This window comes from Carassius auratus, unplaced genomic scaffold (assembly GCF_003368295.1).
Source record: "Carassius auratus strain Wakin unplaced genomic scaffold, ASM336829v1 scaf_tig00007202, whole genome shotgun sequence".
Classification (NCBI taxonomy): Eukaryota; Metazoa; Chordata; class Actinopteri; order Cypriniformes; family Cyprinidae; genus Carassius; species Carassius auratus.
In genome coordinates this window covers 4286-24731 of record NW_020523819.1, presented here as the reverse complement: position 1 = coordinate 24731, position 20446 = coordinate 4286, and the positions used below count along the sequence as shown (strand labels likewise).

At 35.1% G+C, this 20446-nt stretch overlaps 1 protein-coding gene across 1 annotated transcript in view; it reads right to left on the bottom strand.

Moving 5' to 3' along the window:
• Positions 1–19893, bottom strand: part of LOC113071346 (relaxin receptor 1-like) — a 39298-nt gene extending 19405 nt beyond the window's left edge. Inside the window, 3 exon segments of the mRNA XM_026244708.1 lie at positions 1423–1506; positions 19702–19815; positions 19818–19893. Of these exon segments, the coding sequence (XP_026100493.1) occupies positions 1423–1506; positions 19702–19815; positions 19818–19893 (274 nt within the window).
• Positions 19894–20446: the final 553 nt, after the last annotated feature.

The following is a 20446-nucleotide window of genomic DNA, read 5'->3' as shown; positions in this document are numbered from 1 at the left end:
TTAAAAAAAAAAAAACAGTTTAAGAAAACTTTTCAAGCAAAATATTTTACAAATAGAAGTTTGATTTATTTTAAATGTTATAACAATATACATTTAATGTTCTATTTTATTTATAAGGATAAAAACAAAAAATATATTTCATAACTGAAACAAAACAAGCGCTTGGTCACTTTTTTTTTTTTTTTTCTTTTTTTTTTTAATGTAAAATGTGTAGATCTTGTTCATGATGTAATGAACTCCAGCTCCTCTGCTAGGACACTTGCGTGAGCTTGAGAGGAACTGATTGACATCCATTCAAAATCACCTTGAGATCAGCTGGTTAAAAGTGACAGCAGAAATGTATTGTTCAGTGTCATGTTTGTTTATTGGACAGCGATTCTTTCATGAATAGGAACATTTTTATTATTATTATTATTATTTGAATGTAAAACAAAGTGAGTAATATACAGACAGCTGCGACCCATGCTGAGCCATTAACCTGTCTGTCCAATCACTTTCTGGGATAAAAAGAGGATTACACATGACTCCAATCATCAGACACACGTCTTAAAATCTCCAGACACATGTAAATAGTGCTGACTGGAAATGCTGTAATCACATAAAACACTGTAGGGATTTATAATGTGATTTCTGGGAATGATCAGGTGGTTTTGTTTGCTCTGAAGTAGTCAGTTCCCAAATACAGACAAAATGTTGCTTTTTCAGATTGTGTGAGTCAGATAACAGAATATCAAGAAAAGACTCCTCAAAGAAGACAACGTGTCAGTTTGACATGATCTAAAATAAAATAATTCAGTAAGCATAAAACTATGCTATTATGTGCTCTCCACAATTAGAGGTATTTATACGTTTAATATTAGCGCAAATAATTTTACGAGCGCAAACGTTGGTAAATCACATTGCATGATTAATTTTAATACATTCTTCCTTTATAAGTTTGCATCTGAAAGGGAAACTCCTACAAATGCATACATCAGACGAAAAATAACTGTGGCTTTTCAGCACTAATTCTTCACTTTGCATCTTTAGTGAATCCTCACAGTACTATTTTAATCACAAATATGGTTTGTGCTGGCTTAAATCTGGCCCTTAAATTCTTAAAAACTTTGTACATCAAAAAATGATAATTACCCTGATAATAAAAAGGCCACATATGCCAAAATCTCAGGACTCGGTTGTAACTTGGTTATTTTCTGAATGGCAATACCGTAGTTATGTCAGACTGAAAAAGTCTTGTGCATGTATTATTCTAATTGTCCATCTCTCACTGTTGTTTCAGCTGTGGAATGACAAAATACAGCTGCCAAATGAATGCATACTGCGTTTCTAAAAATAAACTTAAAATATGCCCTTAAGATATTCTCTACGAGGTTCAAATTCTCTTAATTTTTTGCAGAAACATAAAAACGAGAGCATACTCACAGCAGGCATTTGACTTGGCTCCAAGGTTATTACTGGGGATGCCAAAATAGTTATCGAAGAGATGAGGCCAACCATTATTGTCTCCTAGAAGAAAAACGACATGAAGTAAAAGGTTACTGAATCAAACACATGCAGCTTGTCATTGTTAACAAAGCTGTTTGCTGTGGCACAGATGTTCACAGGTGTGACGGAGAACACACTGATGGTTCAGTAAAGCCCACAATGAGAAATTCTAATGACTAAGAACCATTTCGCAGGGTCTTTAGTTGAACAAATATGCCTCCACGCATTCTCTCAGGGGAAGTTGTATAATACATAATAATGCATTTGGGTTTGTTCTTTTTTAAGAATCATGTTAACCTACTCAGCAACCTCTGTCAATCATCTTGACACTGTTTGCCAACTACAAAAGTCGTGGAGGAGGTGGCATGCAAATAGGTGTGACTTTTTGTGCCGTTTCCTGTCTCCTGACACCTCACACTTAACATCTTAAACAATGTAAGCCCAACCTTCCAGCTCACTCAATACACCTTCATCAGTCACTGTCAGAGGGATCTCATTCATATTTGTAAGTATTCAAATGCAAAGTGTTCATGTACAATATCACTCAAAAGTTTTAAGGGTCAGTATGTTTTTTTTTTTCTTTTCTTTTTTTTTTTACTTAGGAAATAATTTTCAGCAGGAATTAATTAAACTGATCAAAAAATTAGCGTAAAGAATTCTACATTGTTACAGAAAGTAATTAAAATAAATACCATTCTTTTCAACTTTCCATTAATCAAGAAATCCCGAAAGAATTATCATGGTTTCAACAAAAACTTTAAGCAGCACAACTCTTTTTAACACTGATAATAATAAGAAATGATGCATCAAATCAGCATATTTATCAGCATATATATGATTTCTGAAGGATCGTGTGACGCTGAAGACTGGAGTAATGCCTGCTGAGAATCCAGCTTTGCTGTCACAGGTATAAATTAAATTTAAAATACATTCAAATAGAAAACCGTCATTTTTAATTTTAACAAAATATTGCTGTTTCTATAGTATTTGTGGACAAATAAATCTTTGGCAAGCATATAAGACGTCTTTCAAAACATTACAGTTTTTTTCAATCGCTAACAAGCGCTTAACCATACTTCAGATACTTTTTCTAAACTCTTAACACAGACTAACACCTACAAAACACAATTGGCCAAATGGATAATTTTCTTCTCAAAAACACATTTTGTTAAATATATACTAAATCTTCATTTCAAAATAGAACACATCTTTCTCTGCACAAACCAACTTTACCAAAACACTGGAAATCTGACTCAAAATTAAATTATTCTGTCAAAGAATAACACTTGTTTTCACCTCACAAGGTACATGCAGTCAATCAAAGTACACCAGGTTTCAAAATACTGGCTATTGTTGACACTACAAAAACTGAATAGACTTTTCAGTCTCAGTTTTGCAGGTATTTGCATGCAAAACATGCAATTCACTGTTTTACACTAAATTTCTTGGTTAGGAACTGTATGTCCAAATGTACAGTAATGTTCACATTCAAAAGCATTCCAGTAAAAAGCTATTTTTTCCTTTACTGTTTACTGCAGGAGGTACAGTAGAAACACGGTATGATAGAACAGAAAAGGTTTGACAGTTTTGCCTACAGTGAACAAAATATCCATAAAACACATAAGAGCATTCTGAACAAAAAAACAACAACAGCAAAAAGCCCAGATAAAAAAGGATGGGGGGGGGGGGGTAAAATAAAAACAATCTCTCACTGCTCCTCTCACTGCTCCTGCTCCTCTCACTGCTCCTGCTCCTCTCACTGCTCCTGCTCCTCTCAGTTCTCCTGCTCCTCTCACTGCTCCTGCTCCTCTCACTGCTCCTGCTTCTCTCACTGCTCCTGCTCCTCTCAGTTCTCCTGCTCCTCTCACTTCTCCTGCTCCTCTCACTGCATCTATCACTGCTCCTGCTCCTCTCACTGCTCCTGCTCCTCTCACTGCCCCTGCTCCTCTCACTGCTCCTGTTCTTCTCCCTGGGCCCCTTGCTCTTACTCTTCCTCGTCCATACATTGCAGTGTTTCTCTTTTTCTGTTTCTGTTTCCAAAAACATCACTCTTCAAAGTCCTCCTTTTATTGTATAAGTTTATTGTCTAAAAAATAAGCCCTGCCATTGAGTCTAAGCCAGATTGGAATCAGTTGTGGTTGGCCCAATTTACACAAAATAAATCAGCTAAGATATATTGTTTTTAAACTGATATCATTGCAGAAGCAGAGGTTTTTATACTGTATCTAAGGTTTGGAACATTGTTTTTGCTATTGTGGGATGTTGTGTGTTAACATTTGTAAATACTACAAAAACGATCCATAATTTTGTTGGGAGGTATAGCTTGTCTGTTCAGAAAATGTAAGCATTGTGGAAATGTGTTCAATGACTCCATATTGTGTGAAAACGACATGAAATGTGTGAATGGTATGGCCACAATAGATAGATGCTGTGCTAATTGTGTTTAGAGTTTTGAAAATGTGACAACTGCTTGGACAAATGCTTGTTAGCGACTGAAAAAAACTGTAAAATAAATCTTACACTATCTTAACATAAGTGAAGGAATGAGTTCTAGAACAAGAATTGATATGAATATCTAATGTAGCACTAATGACATGATGAAACCATAAATCCAGCACACATGCTGTTTACACTGCAGATGGAATCTGAAATACAGAATGTAACGATGTTAAAGGCAGACTCAAGCTGGGTTCTTAATGCCAAACATGTCTAATGGTTCAACGAACAGCACATTCTCAGCCTGACCATCTTGTTTATAATCCAGCTGCGGACGGAGCATCAACCTCACAACCCAGATGGTCAACACGAGGGAAACCTGACCTGCTAACAAGACCTGTAAAGGGCCAGGGGAGTCACACTGTCCTTCAGCAGTGAATTAAACACATTCAGTGCTGGCCATTAAAAGTTTAGCAAAAATATGTCCTTCATGCGCCGTTGTGCAAACCCAGGAAAATGCATCAAATTTTCTGCAAAGTATAAGGTTGTTTCTTTAATTAGGAGCATTAAAATATTTTGTGTCATGTGAAGGTCACATTTGGAACATTTGGAAACTTTTTAAACTGTTTCATCATTGCTAATTGCTTTTTAATTGTCTAATGTCTAACTTTACACTCAGACTCAGACTATGTTACAAAGAATTTAAATGATAATAACTTTCAAATAATTGAAAAAAAAAAAACATAATCATTTTGGTTTTTTTTAAACAACGCATTAACCTTTTACTTTTCCATATTGTTTTGTTTAAACACATACAGCTGTCCCACAGTTCCACTACATTTAATCATTTTCACCATGATCAAGATCAAGCTGTGTCTTTGTTTTCAAATTAAAATTAATATATTTTGAAGATACACAAAATGCTATCTACTGTATAAATTAGCATTTGCAGGACAAATTTCTGTCATTTTATTCCAGAAATATGTTTAAAATAACAGTAAACTGTCATTTAGTGATTGAATAAATTTAGTGATTAAAGATGCATTTAAACCCACAGTTGAGAATTATTATCTGATAAATTAGTTACCAGTGTGATTTAACTGGATTCTTAAAAGTTCTCAAAAGGTTGTAGGGAAAGTTATAGAGATGTTTTCTTATAAAAGTCATTTCCTTAGTTTGAAACTAAAATTGAAATCAGCCTGACAAAGAATATTCAGTTTGAATATTAACTTCAGCCAAGTTTAACCAAGAGAATGACTTCAGGAGTCATTAATGATAAACATATTAAATTTTACTTAGTGTTGTAGGATAAAGGAAATGACTTCTGCAATGCTGAAACATCAACACTTTGCTTGCATAGCTCATTATCTATCAATTTTCTATGGCATTCCTTTCGTGTCATGCAGGTAATTGATCATGCATGGGTGAAATGCAAATGTTAATTCAACATCTAAGCTGTACTACAAAGACCTCAAACAGTCTTTGCAGTAAATAAACTTTTCCAAGAAGGTGAGCAATGTCAGGCAGCCTATACTTCAGCTCTATTGTAGATGCTTGGGTTTTATACAGTGTAAATTGCTCAAAATGTTAAATAAGTAAGGTTCATAGTAAAATGTTCATAGTAAATCAATTTCTCATTTAAACTTAAATGGCAAAATGGCAGTGCTGATGACTTTCATAAACTATTATGAGGGAAAAAATGGATACCATTCAAACATTCATAAACAACGAAGGGACCTGGCCAAAAAAATAATGAGCAATTTACAGGAAATAAAAAAATAATAATAAATAAAAAAACACATATATTCAAATATTGTTACCAAGACAAAAAATTAGGTCTGATTCAAATGGAATAAATCTTGACTGGCATCTTAAATTATATTCTCAATTAATTATTTTTCTCACAAATTATCTTGATTGCAATCAGGCTACAAAAGGATATTGTGTCTGTAAACATTTCAGTCTTGTCTAGACGCAGCCCTAGCAAAATCATCTGCCTTCAATTAAGGTTTAGTCATGCATTCTGCAAAAAAAAAAAAAAAAAAAAACATGCACACACACACACCAAAAAAACATGTATTAAACTTTGGATTGTTATGTTTTCCTGTCCATGAAAGTCAATGAACTTTAAATGAACTTCCTAATACACAAATTCTGTTGTTGTTTTTCACATTCACCTACTGTACATGCATGCTGCTATTTTTCTCTGAAGAGCTCAAAGGGAAAGCATTTGAAAAGATATGGAATGATTTTGAACACTATGACTGAATAAACAGAAATGTTATACATTTTTGGTAAATTATTGCTTTAAGAGATTATTTCGGGGCCTTTCATTTGTGGGCGAAGTACTACAAAAAAAGTAAACCCTTAGTAAACCCTCACAACTATCTTTTTCTCCATTTCCACTGGATGCATTCAGGTTCTCCTTTAACACTATAGTGCACACAGCATGAGTGAACAGCATTGCAATGAGTTTAAATCCATCATTGACAGGTAATGTTGCTATTTGTGTCCCAGCAAGGCTCTGACAGGTAATTTTCCCCCCTTCTAGCCTTATGTCACAATCACAAGAGCTCACACGCTTGGTTATATTGAGCAGTACTAAGGCCGAAATTAGTAAAAACACTATTATCTTTGCTTACAAGAAGAGAGAGGAAACCCATCTGAATCTTTGGCCTCAGCATTGATTTTACATACACAAGGACAATACAGTTTCATTACTCTATTGTGTTTTGACAATTTATACAGAAAGAATGGCTTTTCACTACTTACTGTATTACTGACTTTTAACAACTCATCAAGATTGATATGTGACATTGTCATCCCTAATAAATGAATAAGCATGTTTAACTGCTTTGTATAGTGGATAGAAGCAATTTTGTGGCTGTCTTGTGATAATGTTACCTTCAAACTATCATTAACTGCATGTAAAAAACTGTAATGACGATGCTTAAGATTATGCAAAACACATTTATTTATTTTATTTTTTTATTTATTTATTTAATCTAAGCATCACTGCACTGCACTACTCTATGCGTCATTGGTGGTCTTTTCAAGCTTTGCAAAAGAAATGTAAAATGACAAGGAAGATTCAGTGCAGAAATAATATCTCCTCCCTGTGTAACATTAAGATTAATGGCCTTGTTTATGTGGCTGGTCCATGACAAATTGAGCTTAATTTTTACAACAACAAAAAAGAAAAGAAAAAAAATAACGGTAATGACCACTGAGATGACCACTGCATTCTAGGTAATGCAGAACATAGCTTGAATCATTAAATGCTAACACATGAATAGTCATTAATCTATGAAAGTGGAGTTAGGGCCTTAGAAATATTGCGCAAAAAGGTGTAGTCCACATCAAAAGGAATAGAACATGAGAAATTAAGTAATATTTCTACATTTAAAAAAAGCACTTTTAACCTTGGGTAAAGGTATGCTTCAAACTAGGGGTGCTCCAATCACGATCGGCCGATCGTTATGCGCATCTCGTCAGTAAAGCCGGTTCTCTAATCAGCGGTTAATTCCATCAGGTGCGTGATTTCACATAGAGCAGCTGTTACTACACAGAGCCGTTGTTAATAGAGAAGATACGCAAATCACGTACATTTTCAGCGTTTATTGGCGCATCTTCTCAGTTAACAACGGCTCTGTGTAGTAACAGCTGCTCTATGTGAAATCACGCACCTGATGGAATTAACCGCTGATTAGAGAACCGGCTTTACTGACGAGATGCGCATTAACGATCTCCCGATCGTGATCGGAGCAGCCCTAGTTCAAACTTGTAAACAAAAACGACTTTTAAAAAATGGCTATTAAAAAATTTAGTGAGCTGTTCACTGCATACTGTACATGTATAAGTAAAAAAACATATAAATACACGAATATTGCATTTGGTATACATAGTGCATATATGGTGTTTTACTGCTACAAAAAGTACCGTAGATAATTCTCAGCCTTTATACAGTACATGTAGCATCTCTATCTCTTAGAAATCTATTAGGCTTATTGAAAGAATAATCTGTCTGGCTAGCCATTACCTTGAAGATTAAATCAATGAAACGCAAGATGAGTTTCTTTATTCCGGTTATTATGTCAATGGTGTGATATACTGTTATTGTCATGCTGTGTCACTATGATATGACTAATTCATCCAGCTGGGCACACTGTAAATATCATAGTTCACAGGCCATCCATTTCATAACATAAGGCTATTTTAGAAGAAAAGCACATATATCTCTGGGGGTTCGAATTCTAAGAAAAAACATGAGCATGTCACTGCATAACAGTCAAATGCTGCTTTTACATGACGTGCCACACACACACTACTACATAAACATGGTTCTCACTCACAAATGACCTTTCTAACAGATCTTCTAAGCCAGATTGATGTGGCATTGCCACTTTGTTCCATGGTGTACCTTTCATGGAGCATTTTAACAGAGAGGACCAAAAAACACAAGATACATAGCTTAAGCACCTGACTGTAGCTGACTGTAAACTGTGAAACTCAAGATTAAAAATATTTCGATTAAACTGAACATTTTTATTTGATTCAGGATGTTAAAAATATTTTGCACTTGAACACAGTACGGATATTGTATGCTTTATTAATAATGATGAGGCAGAATGAGTCAGTGTGCCTGAGTTATTCAATACATTGTCTAAAACTAGACAGTTGCCCTGTTAGAAACCTTAAAATGTAAACTTCAGGGCAACATATGATAGGAAGACATCAAGATATGAATTCAAGTCTGAATTCAATGCAGTCATAACATCCTATCCACTAAATTACCCTTATCTGGTTACTTTAGGACAGTATGCTGTATACTTCACTGCACCAGATAACGGAAACCAAACATTTTTAAAAATTCCTGCCAGGGTGAAGATTTTCAAAAACTCCGGTTGCAGTTTTTGGCTTGTGACGTCGGAGCCTACGCTGTTATCTCCACCTACTGGAAACTCTTTCAGGTTTCTGATTGGCCAACATGGTTTTACGGTAAAAATGTTGGCTTGGCATGCTCTTGACACTTGGTCAAAGCATGCGTTTGCATTTTCATGTGGACAGAGATAAAAAAAATATATATATATATATATATATATATATATATTGAAGGAAAAACTCCCGTTTTTACAAGTAAAAATACTTGTGTACATGTGGACATGGCCTAAGAGAGTTTTGAGTTGAGTAAAGAAACTATTGGAGATATTACATAAAATTGCCCTGAAAGCTTTAAATGTACTGAAGTTCTGCTTAATATTAACTGATCTGGCTGACGCTCCATTATAAAAACATGTATGACACACAAGTTTGTTTTTTTTTAGGCTTCGAGCGTATCCTGTTTCATGTTGGAGTGTGGTCCCCGGATCCCGGCACTCAGGTCTTGTTAAGTTCTGGTTTCGTGTCGGGTTCGGATTCTCTCACTCCATGTACTGTCTTGCTGTGGAGCGTGCGGTCTCGAGATCGCTTGGGCCATACGCTCTTCTGTCTGTGTGTGTTCTGTTTAGCACATGGTTTGTGATTGTCCATGTGCTTTCATGTTATGCTTTGTCTCGTGCTGTGTAGCACACAGCTTGTGTTTTCAAGAGCTGTGTGCTTTCATGTCATGTTTTGTATGAACACGTGGCTTATGAGTTCTCATCACCTGAGTGTTCGGGTCTTGTCTTGCACATGGCTGGTGATTTGTTTCGCTGTCCATGTGCTTGTGTTTTTGTTTTGTGTGAGCACATGGCTTTCTTGTTTGTTTCCGTGTGGCATGTGCTCTCATGTCTATTGTCTAACCCCACCCCTCTTCTTACCTGATTATCAGTAGATTGACTCGACCTGTACTTCCTCATTTCCTGCCTGATTTAGTTCCCTATTTATTCTCCCTCTGTGGTCTGTGCTGTGCTGGTTTGTTTTGTGTTCCCTGTTACCCCAAGTTGGTCAAGTCAAGTTGCTAGTCAAATTAAGTGTCTTGTTATTTTATTATTATTATTATTATTATTTTTAAACCTGACACTGATTTGATGTTTAAGAAACATTTATTATTATCAATGTTGAAAACCGGTGTGCTGCTTAATATTTTTATGCAAACCATAATGAAAATAAAGTTCAAAAGAATATACACAAAACGTGTATTTTAAATACAAATCTGCGCTCAGCACTGTAAACTATTATTTTTAACGCATCATTATTAGAAAACTAGACTAACCACATTTTCGTATTAAGTGAATTGCAGCCATTTTTAATGGACTGATCTAATGTTTCCCTGAAGTCCTCATAGTATGACTTCTATTCACAAAAGATGTCAATGAGTTTAATACTTTGGGATTAAAATATGAAAGTGCATCTTTTCCTTAACTATGAACTTTGGAGGCTGCTCTGCTTTGAGGGACTGACACAATCATTCCTTATGTCTTTTACCATGTTTTAATAGCTTTGAATACTTAGACTTCATATCGGGGGACAAACGGTTTATCAAGATATGTTTAAAGAGTGCCAGAGGAACATTTTCAGCTTTCCAATCTACCCAACCTTTCATTCCATACCCTCGTTTACTACCAAAGGATGAGAGAATGATGGGACCATTAGACAGCTGATAGACAATTAGGTGCCCTCCCTCAATCTGAGCCAATTTCAAACCAAGTGTCCCTCTACATTCTCTCTTGATGGGTTTCTAAGTTTGACAGGGTTATTTTCAATGGGGCCAACGGAAAAAAAAGCTGAGAACCATGAAATGGCAGCTTTGAAATACGCAAGATGAGAAAGATAACTGTAATTAATGTGCACGAAAAAAGCCTTGACACGTAAACCGTTCCACATACTGAGGTTCAGACAAATTATGACACCGTTGTGTTAGTCAGCGGATGTTCATGTACATGACAAATGCCCCTGCTGCATTCAATCATTTCTCTATTAAGCTACAGATCAGTACACTGTGTTGCTGCAAGGCTGTGTGCCAAAGGCTACTGAGTGTTAGTGTTAATGCTTAAACACAACTGAATTAAAGAAAATGTGCACCTAAAATATACTAAAACAAATGACTTCTTATTAGTATTTTCCTCACACTAAATTTTGTTTGACTTAAAAAGATTTTTGAAAAATAGTGCACTGTACACAATAATAATAATAATTTTTGACTACTTTTATGGTTCTTTTAGGATCTTTTAAGAGCATTATGTTGAAACCTTACATGGGATGTTTCACAGTCATAAAACTATCCAAATGTGTGTTTCAGGAAATACACTGTTCTGACGTTTAAGGTTGGTAGCAACCATTACTCCAGTCTTTAGTGTCACACAAACCTTCAGAAATCATTCTAATATGCAGATTTCTTCTTCTTCTTCTTCTTCTTCTTCTTCTTCTTATTATTATTATTATTATTATTATTATTAATGTTATTGTCAACAGATGCTTATTATTTTTCTGAAAGTACTTTTTTAGGATGCTCTGATGATTAGAAAGTATAAAAAGAACAGTATTCAGTTGAAATTTAAATATTTTGTAAAATTACAAACGCTGAATGAAAAACTCCTATTGACCCCAAGTAATGTATGGTATATGTGCTATGAATATACAGTGAAAAACCACTTCCACTCTAGAACTTTAATTTTGCTAACTTTAAGACAGCCTTCATCATGTATCACAGCAGACATTCTTTCTTTCCTGAGACAAATATCAAAAGTCAAAGCCAACATCGCTCAGTAATGCCCCTTAGCTTACAACTGAAGTGATGTGATAAAATGAAAATAAAAATGCTACATAGTAAAAAGTTGTGATAAATAGTTTTTTTTTTAGCTCTACAGGAATCATATTTTTATGTCAGTTAAAATCCTATTTTAGTTTATCATGACCATTTTCTACTCAAGGTCATTGCAACTCCAACGGATTAATTAATATGCATCAGCCTCAGTGCAAAAGGTTTCTGTGTGTGTGACGAAGTTTTAGGATGCTAAATATGAAAAAAAAATGGATACGACAGTTTGTGCAAGGACCTTGAGGGCCAGATTTACTAAACGACAATTTAGCGTGAGAGTGCAATTCCACAAAAGTGCTGATGAAGGGAAAATTCTGCATGTGATTTCCTTACAATGCACACATTAAAGAACACAGATGTAGCCAAACCATTCCCATATCTACCAAGAACAGTGCAAATTACTGCCTGCTTTAAGACATGTTTTTTTGTTTGTTTGTTTGTTTTTGTTTTGTTGTTTTTGGCTGTTAAATATGGCACAAATACCAGTAATTTGACAAGCGCAAATTTTAGAAAATCATGTTGCATGATGCATTTTAAAATCTCAGGTGCAAAAAATAACTGTCCATACCTTTTCAGCACTAATTCTTCACTGAGTCTTTAGTAAATCCTGACAGTACTATTTTAATGCCAAAAGACTGTTTGCGCTGGCACAAGCTGTTAGTAAATCTGTCCCTTAGACTTTCTTCTTTTAATCAGACCTTAGATTTAAACAATTCTCTCTCTCACTCTTTTTCTTTGGGCAGCTGTGCTTTTAAGAAACACCATTTTTTGCATGCAAAAAGAGCAATGTCGCTAGTTTGACTACTCCTTCCTCCAAAAATACCAGTGCAGTGTTCAGTGTAACAGTTAAGATCAGACTGTAATGCTCAAGGGGCTTGTTTAAAATAAGATCAGCCACCAACATTTGGATTCTACAGAAGGAAATGTAAAGTGGCAGGTGCAACTTGAAACAATGGGAAAGACATGGTCTGACGCTGACTAGTTTTAACAGTGCCATGCATACTGACATCCTCAAAGAACAGCTCAAGGTTGGGCTGACTTTCACACGTCTTGCTCTTACCATATATTTGGCAGTTGCCTTAAAGTTGTGAACAGTTCAGAACAAGTAAACGGCAAAACAAGATGTTTTTGCAGTCATCTTAGATTCCTCCTTATATGGAGGAATCAAAGAAAAATATTTCAGTTGGCTAAATTCAGATAAATGTAACAGTTGGCCAAATTCAATTACTTTGAATTTAATTGTATAAATTCAGTTAATCCAACTGAAAAATGTAGATGTAACCAGTCACTAGAAATTTCTGAGTTGGAGAGGTTTTTATTTTTTACAGTGTGTTATTCATACAATAACCAGAGGTCAGGAAAGATCCAAATGTCTATTGGCATTACTATACTGACAGGCATCAATACTCTCAATGATGACTTTACAAGTCACCATTTACTTACTTGTGGGATGTGTGGGGTACACTGTAAAAGAAGAGTCTTTTTGACTTTCTCTTGTGCTACAATAATTGATTTGAAATTCCAAAATGAATCACAATGTTAAAGTTGTTTAAATGGTTTTGTAACACTGAGACATGGTTTTCAGGCAGTGAAATTCAGGCAATACAGCAAAATAATTGAACCTAATTGGGAAAAGTGAGTTATAAATGACGAAAACCTAAAAACAAATTTTGGAAAATGATTTACTTATTTATTTTTTTCAAGCTGTGGATAGTCTCATAGAAGGTTAAACAGCTCAAAATTGACAGTAAAGACATTTATGATGATATGAAAGATTCCCATTCTATTTACCAAAGCGTCCTCAAAAATATATATATCAGGGTTTCCACAAAAAATATTAGGCAGCAAAACTGTCAACCAAACATGGCTGCTGAAAATTCACTCATGCCTGGCTCAAGTTCCTCCTCTGCTACGTTAGAATCCAGAGATAGAGATATCAGATATATGATTAAGACATTTCGCTCTAATCTTCTGGTTCAACCTCAGCTTATTCCCTCTGTCCTGATGAATTCTGTCAGAGATTTCCCGCTGGACCTCTCAATCACCAGAGAACTCAGAACTCAGAAACACATATTCCCCCATTCGCCGCTACTGGGGAAACGCAGCTCGCACTGTTTATGTTTAAACTCATGCTCTGAAGCTCAGATGTAAATAATGTCAACTCCAAAACCCCTGCAGATCAACAACACTGATCCTCACCCCAATTAGATAAACAGTGATAAAAAAAGAGAGTGTCAAACTGATCGACTTTGAAACATTCATTAATGTTTGCAGTGCCTTATTTTTTATTCGTTCCACTCATCTGAGACACTCAGTGTCTTATTACATTTTCTGGATTATAATGAGATTGTGAAATTCAAGCCAGTCAGAGTTATTTTTCTCTCCCATGCATCTCAGATCTTTAGTCTAAGGTACATTAATGGAGATTACACAAACAGAGATAAATACAAAAGCTTTTTATACACACATACACACACCTCACCTCAGCTCAAATGGACTGTCAAATCCGCAATCACTCCAAAAACTGTATAAAAATGCAATTATTTACAATTTGCACATGCTTATTTGTGCATATATTGCCTATGATATTTAATAGTGAAAGCATATAAAACATTAACATACAAATTAAACACAATTTTTAATTGAAAGATGGAGATAATTAGTCTAAACAAATAATAATAAAGGCAATCATATTTAATGAAATTCAAATGATTTAGAAAATCAGCATCAAAGGATTCAGAAAATTAGCCTACATCTCTTTTTATCTCTGAAGACCACAGGTACAAGTGTCTACATCTTACCAGCTGTTTATACGTTTGTACTGAACATTATTTATCCAAACATAAAAAGATGCATGTGTCTTATGAAATCATACGACATACGAATAATGAATATTAAGGAGATCAAGTTGCACATTCTCATCATAACTCATGCAATGTAAGTAAACTTAAGACTTTAACTGTCAAGAACCTTTTTTTTATATTAATCATATGTCTAGGCACAGAATTATTATTATTATTATTATTAATAATAATCTGTTTAGGTAATAATTAATCATCTCTATGTCCCATTAAGCTTGCAAAGAACACATTCAGCTTATTCAACTTGATATAAACAAAATCTCCTTACTTCCAAGATACAGGCTTTGATACAATTGTTCATCAAAAATATAAATTTTTCATAAAGATAGTTCTGGATGGCAGAGTCAGCCACTTGTAGAGTCAAAAGCATTTGTAGGTCTTGCTATTTTTATTTTAAAATCTTTGAATGGCCACTGAGCTTATATGAAGTCATAATTTATTAATTAAACTCTAGATTACTACATTCACCAATTTTAGATAACATATATCTGAACAACGAGAGAGCAGCAGGTGTGGGTCTGGCCTGAAATTAGCAGGGAAGCCTCATGGGAAAACAAGGCTGTTTCTGAAACAATTGATGTTCAGAGCAGAGAGATTGCGCCCCGTGTTACCATCCTCACACCAAAGCCCAACTTAAAAAAAAAAAATCTGTACTCTTTTGTTGCGAAACATTTCAGTTTCTATGAAGAGTTGTTAAGCTTTTTCAGTGTCACTGGTGCTTTGATCACTGTTTTCTAATAACTCCCCAATCAACAATCCGCTCATTGATCTGACTGCTGTTAGGTCACACATTTCATTTCATTCATTCATCCATATCTGCTTTGATAAAACAATCCATAAAACAACTGCAAAATGTAGGATTATGTTGCTTCAAAAACTGTTAATACCCCTTCAAGAGTACTAGATGAGTGAGACATCTTATTTAACTTCCTATGTGTCATTAAGATGATCTATTCTGAAATATAATGCATTATTCATCCACCCCTCTATGAACTACTGCACACTCAAGCATACCTGAATAATAATGTGTCTAGTTTTGTAAATGTTTAAGCACTGCATTTGCATATACTTAATTATATAATTTGATTATGTATTTTTCATACATGTTGGGCTATGAATTTGCAAACCATGCATAGCCTGCATGAATATTTACTACAAATTCATATGCTACAAGATATATACTAAATGAAACAGATGATAACGATAGATAGATAGATAGATAGATAGATAGATAGATAGATAGATAGATAGATAGATAGATAGATAGATAGATAGATAGATAGATAGATAGATAGATAGATAGATAGATAGATAGATAGAAAGAAAGAAACTACCAGTTTAGGCACTACATTATATTTTTACTGCTTTTTCCATTACATTTCAGCACTAAAAATGTACCAGTAACTGCAATCACTTTTCAATCACATACCTTGGGGGAACTGGTGCACGGGGTATGACCAGGGTTATGGGGCCCGCTGAGAGACAGCTAAATCAATTATTAGGTTAGCAGATTCATCTGAGTTGCATGCACCAATCAGTTTCTTCTGGCTTATCATTACGGCACCCTCACAGACCACCCACAGTCCTTTCACAGACTGGTTGATACATATTGCACACAAAACTGGAATGCATTTTTTAATAATTCCATGCTTCAATGAGACTGTAAACAAAAATGTGTTCAAAAGTAACTGGCTCAAAGCTCAGAGTGTTTGTGAAGAGGAACCTATCACTGGATTTGGAATGTTTTGCATAATCCAGGTTGCTAAAAAAAAATACAACATCATGAGTTTATTTCTTTTCATAATGTTACTCTAGAACCACTGCACTTTAGTGTGGCACAAATTCTGTCTCATTTAATGTAACGACCCCCACACAATTTAAAAGTGGTCTCAGATTCTCAAACTTTGCAAGGGCTAATGCAGCCACCCTTGTTTTATTTGTTTTATTTAAAGGTACCTTGGCCAAAAATGTGTAGTTCTATGATGAAATGTAATCTATAATTAAATGTAATTTAATTATAAATAATGTAATAGGTATATAATGAATGGACACAAAATCAATGCATAGCTTGGCACCTTATTAACATTGCATTCTGCATTTCAGGACCAAATCAAATTGATAGGATTTTCATCTTTTGCATAAAGCAAACCAAAAAAGAGAATTAATGATAATATGCTCACTGAATGCTTTAACTAATTTATCAGAGTCTGAAGTATTTTCAGCAGGTGCCTGGAGTTGAATATCCAACTGTGCATCAAGACCTTGTTGATGGGCTGTCCTTTAAAACTAGAAGGCAATTAATCAATATACTGAGATAATAAATGTTTCATTGTTCCTTGTCATGTAGAAAATCTCTTGAGAATTAAAACGTTCCTTGGAGAAAGCATTATATTAGTATTGTTAAACTCAAAAGCAAATGCAGCTGTATAAAATACAACATTACTTGATGAAAGTATTTATAATAAGCAAGTGGGATGATAAAGCAGTTTGTTGGCTGGCGAGATTAATGTAATGCTTTGTTTATTTGCTATTGCAAAACTCATAATCAGAAGAAAGCCTTGTGAGATATTTTGGATACGATGGATTACTGAGAGAGAATATCTCTTTTGAAATGATTCACAAATGAGACACAAAAGAAGATTTCTACAAGAAGAAAAGCCACTCAGAAGTCAAGGTTGGCTCCAAAAGGAAAAAAGCTTGAGACAAAAAAATATTTGTAATAGAATAAACCATCACCATAATGGAAGGCTGTCTGTGGTGCAGCGCTCTAACTTCAGTTTCCAAGATTAATACGATGCTAAATCAAAGCCACACACCATTATCGATGACAAAATGAATATGAGCCCAGATGGACTCTCTGTTCCTGAGGGACTCGGATTTTACAATCCGACAAAGCTCTTGAGGTTCAAAGCATTCAATGCAAAAATGACAAACGGCTTTCTTTGTGGCGTCACCCAGAGTCAAAATGTGCCCATGTCCCTGCCTTTCATCCTCAGTGGATGAGAGAGAAACAGAATGATATTGACTGCGGGTGGGCCCGCATCTCCACTTTTGTTTCATATAGAGATACGATTGTTTATCCAAAACTTCATTATCCATCAAATCTCAAAGGCACTTTTCCTTCTCTTCCTACTTTGAAAAATACTTTTATCATCTTTTGGGAGCTCAAGTACAGCTTATCATTTAGGTCACTTGGCCTTTCATCTATATCCAACTTTTCGCCAAAACAGCGAGAGCAAGCGTCTTCATGCCAGGTGCTGAGCCTGGATAAATCATGCCTATCGTTTACAGCGATATCTGACAGTGACCTTTCTGGCCCTGAAAAGGTTTTGATAATAAAGTTACGACAAGTGGAATGCGATAAGAAAGGTGGAAGTGGAATTTCACATGTTCAGAATACCAATGGCAGGGATTTGGAAAAGCATTAGAGGATCCCTCTCTTCCTGTCTATTCCTGTTCTGCTTGACTCAACACACAGGTCTAAGCAAATGTCTTAAGATATTATGTACACTTTGACATTTTTCCTTCGTCCTGACCTTTTACAGTCTGGTGCCGACACAACGGCTTTTAATCTCCTCCCTGTTTTCCATCGTACAAAGGCCACTAAAGAGAAAAAGACAAGGTTAAACATGGTGCCTGCCGCTGTAGGGGCCAAATGATGACACTTAAGACTGAGTTTGATACAGTCGCTGTGACAAATGCCGTGAGACATTTGCCAAACAGCAGGGCACACACCGTTTCTGAAAAGTATGACATTATCAAAACTGTCTTCATAACCACTAGGGTCACTGTAGCATGTTTATTAAGTAAATGATTACTGAAGAATCAATGGGAAATTACCACCTCTTCACAAAGTAAACAGCACTGTGGTTTTATCTTTTGTATATATATATTATATATATATAAAAAACCATTAGCAATTGTTAACAAGTCCAGGAATGGTATTTGATTTTGAAGTGTGTGGGTAATAAAAACTTAATTGGTTCTTCATTAGTGCTTTGTCAGCAGATTCCTTTGAGACTATTAGAAGATAATCCTGTGTAGAAAAAAAATCAATTGGGGCTTGGGACTGGAGTCCGATGATAAACCCAGCTGTTTAACTACAAGGCTTTCCCTTATTCAGAGTGATGGATGAGAAGGTAAATTAAATATAACAATTTGTATAGATGAAAACTGCAGAAATCTATGTTTCAGTTTGACTAGAAGTGGAAGCAAAGTCAACTGACATGGTTTACCTCACAGACATAAAATGGAGAAAAGAGAGAGAGGCAGAGAAAACGAGCAGAAATAGTCAGAATCAGAAAAGAAGAAACAAAGCACAAGAATCGAAAGCTGAGATGCGAAGAAAAAGAAAGATATGAGGAGAAAATATTGCAAGAATAACAGATACCAGGGAAAACGCAGAATGGGAAAATACGTTGTTATGCAATAGGGTACCTCGCATCTTGTTTCTTTATTGCTGAATACTCTTAATATTTCAAGATGTTTTATTTCAAACAATATTCAAATGGTTGCCTGAGAACAGGGCTCTTTTAAAAAAGTTCAAATATATAGTAACAATGACTGCGAAAGTGATATTGCTTATATACAACAGTTCAATAATAAGCACTTCACAAATAACTTTAAATTGCCTTTTAGATTGGCTCTATAAAAGAATTGCCATCATTGATACACTGAACTGACAATCAGTCTGTCTGCAACACTCAACACAACACAAACAGAGTGAAAAACACATGAAAAGTTCCAGTGCTGCTAAAGCTGGAGTACATGTCTACATTTGGCATCCATTGTATGTTGTATGCATCACAGCAAATATTACAAATACTCAGAAATGGTACAGGGCATGTTTACTGATTATGGGTTCTTATTGCTTTTTAAATGTCGCACTGCTCGCGTCTAATGTAGTAGACAGGGTGTTATATCACCACTCTTGGAAGGTTGCTCAATCAATGAGATTAACTGACCAAAAATAAATACATTTATTCTGTCTATGTGTAGTATTAAAAAATCTGTATCGTGCAGTTTAAACATCGGTGTTGCCAGAGAAAAACATCGGATTTAGATAAGCAAATCTATGCTCAACACCACTGGCTTACAGTACAAAGTAAAAAAAAAAAAAAAAATGAAAAATAGCACACAGGGGAAATGACAAGAGACTGACAGGAATCAATCTGAACTAACCACAATTCTCCTCATCTGCCTGATTCCCACAGTCGTCCACGCCGTTGCAGTGTAGCAGCTGAGGAAGACAGGTACTGAGGTTTCCACAGGGGAAGTAGCCCAGCGGGCAGTGAGCCGGTCCTCTGATACATTAAACATGGTCAGCACCACTTCAGAAGAGACAAAGACAAAGAGAAGAGAGAAATTGAGCATTATAAATGCAGTCTCAGGTTACAACGTTGCATTGGTCTGTTTCTTTGACTGTGAGGTAGTACCTTTTTCACAAATATAGTAGTATTTTTATTTTAACTAAAGTAATTCACAAAGATTTCATTACATATGAATTCAATTTTAATATGTTAAATCACATCAACTTATTTTTTTTTCTCATGTTAACTTGTAATATAGTATACAGTAAACACAATACCCCCAGACATTGTGCAGTTTTATAATTTTTTCAAAGATACAAAATATCAGAATAAACTGAAAGGTTAAACACTATTTTCACACGTATAACTGGAGGCCTCTAAAAAGATTTCAAACCTGCATTATAAAGAAAAATAGCCTATTTAAAATGCAGATTGAAATATAACTATTTTAAATGAACAACACAAAGCTCTTATGCTGCAGCTGCTTTTTTATAATGACCGTTAAAAGTCTAAGAAATGTTTTATTACTCTTCACTGAACAGTTCATCACAACCTTCTGTTTGTCTCAAATTACTGCAAGTCATTCTCAAGGCAACCTATAGATCTATGAATAAACA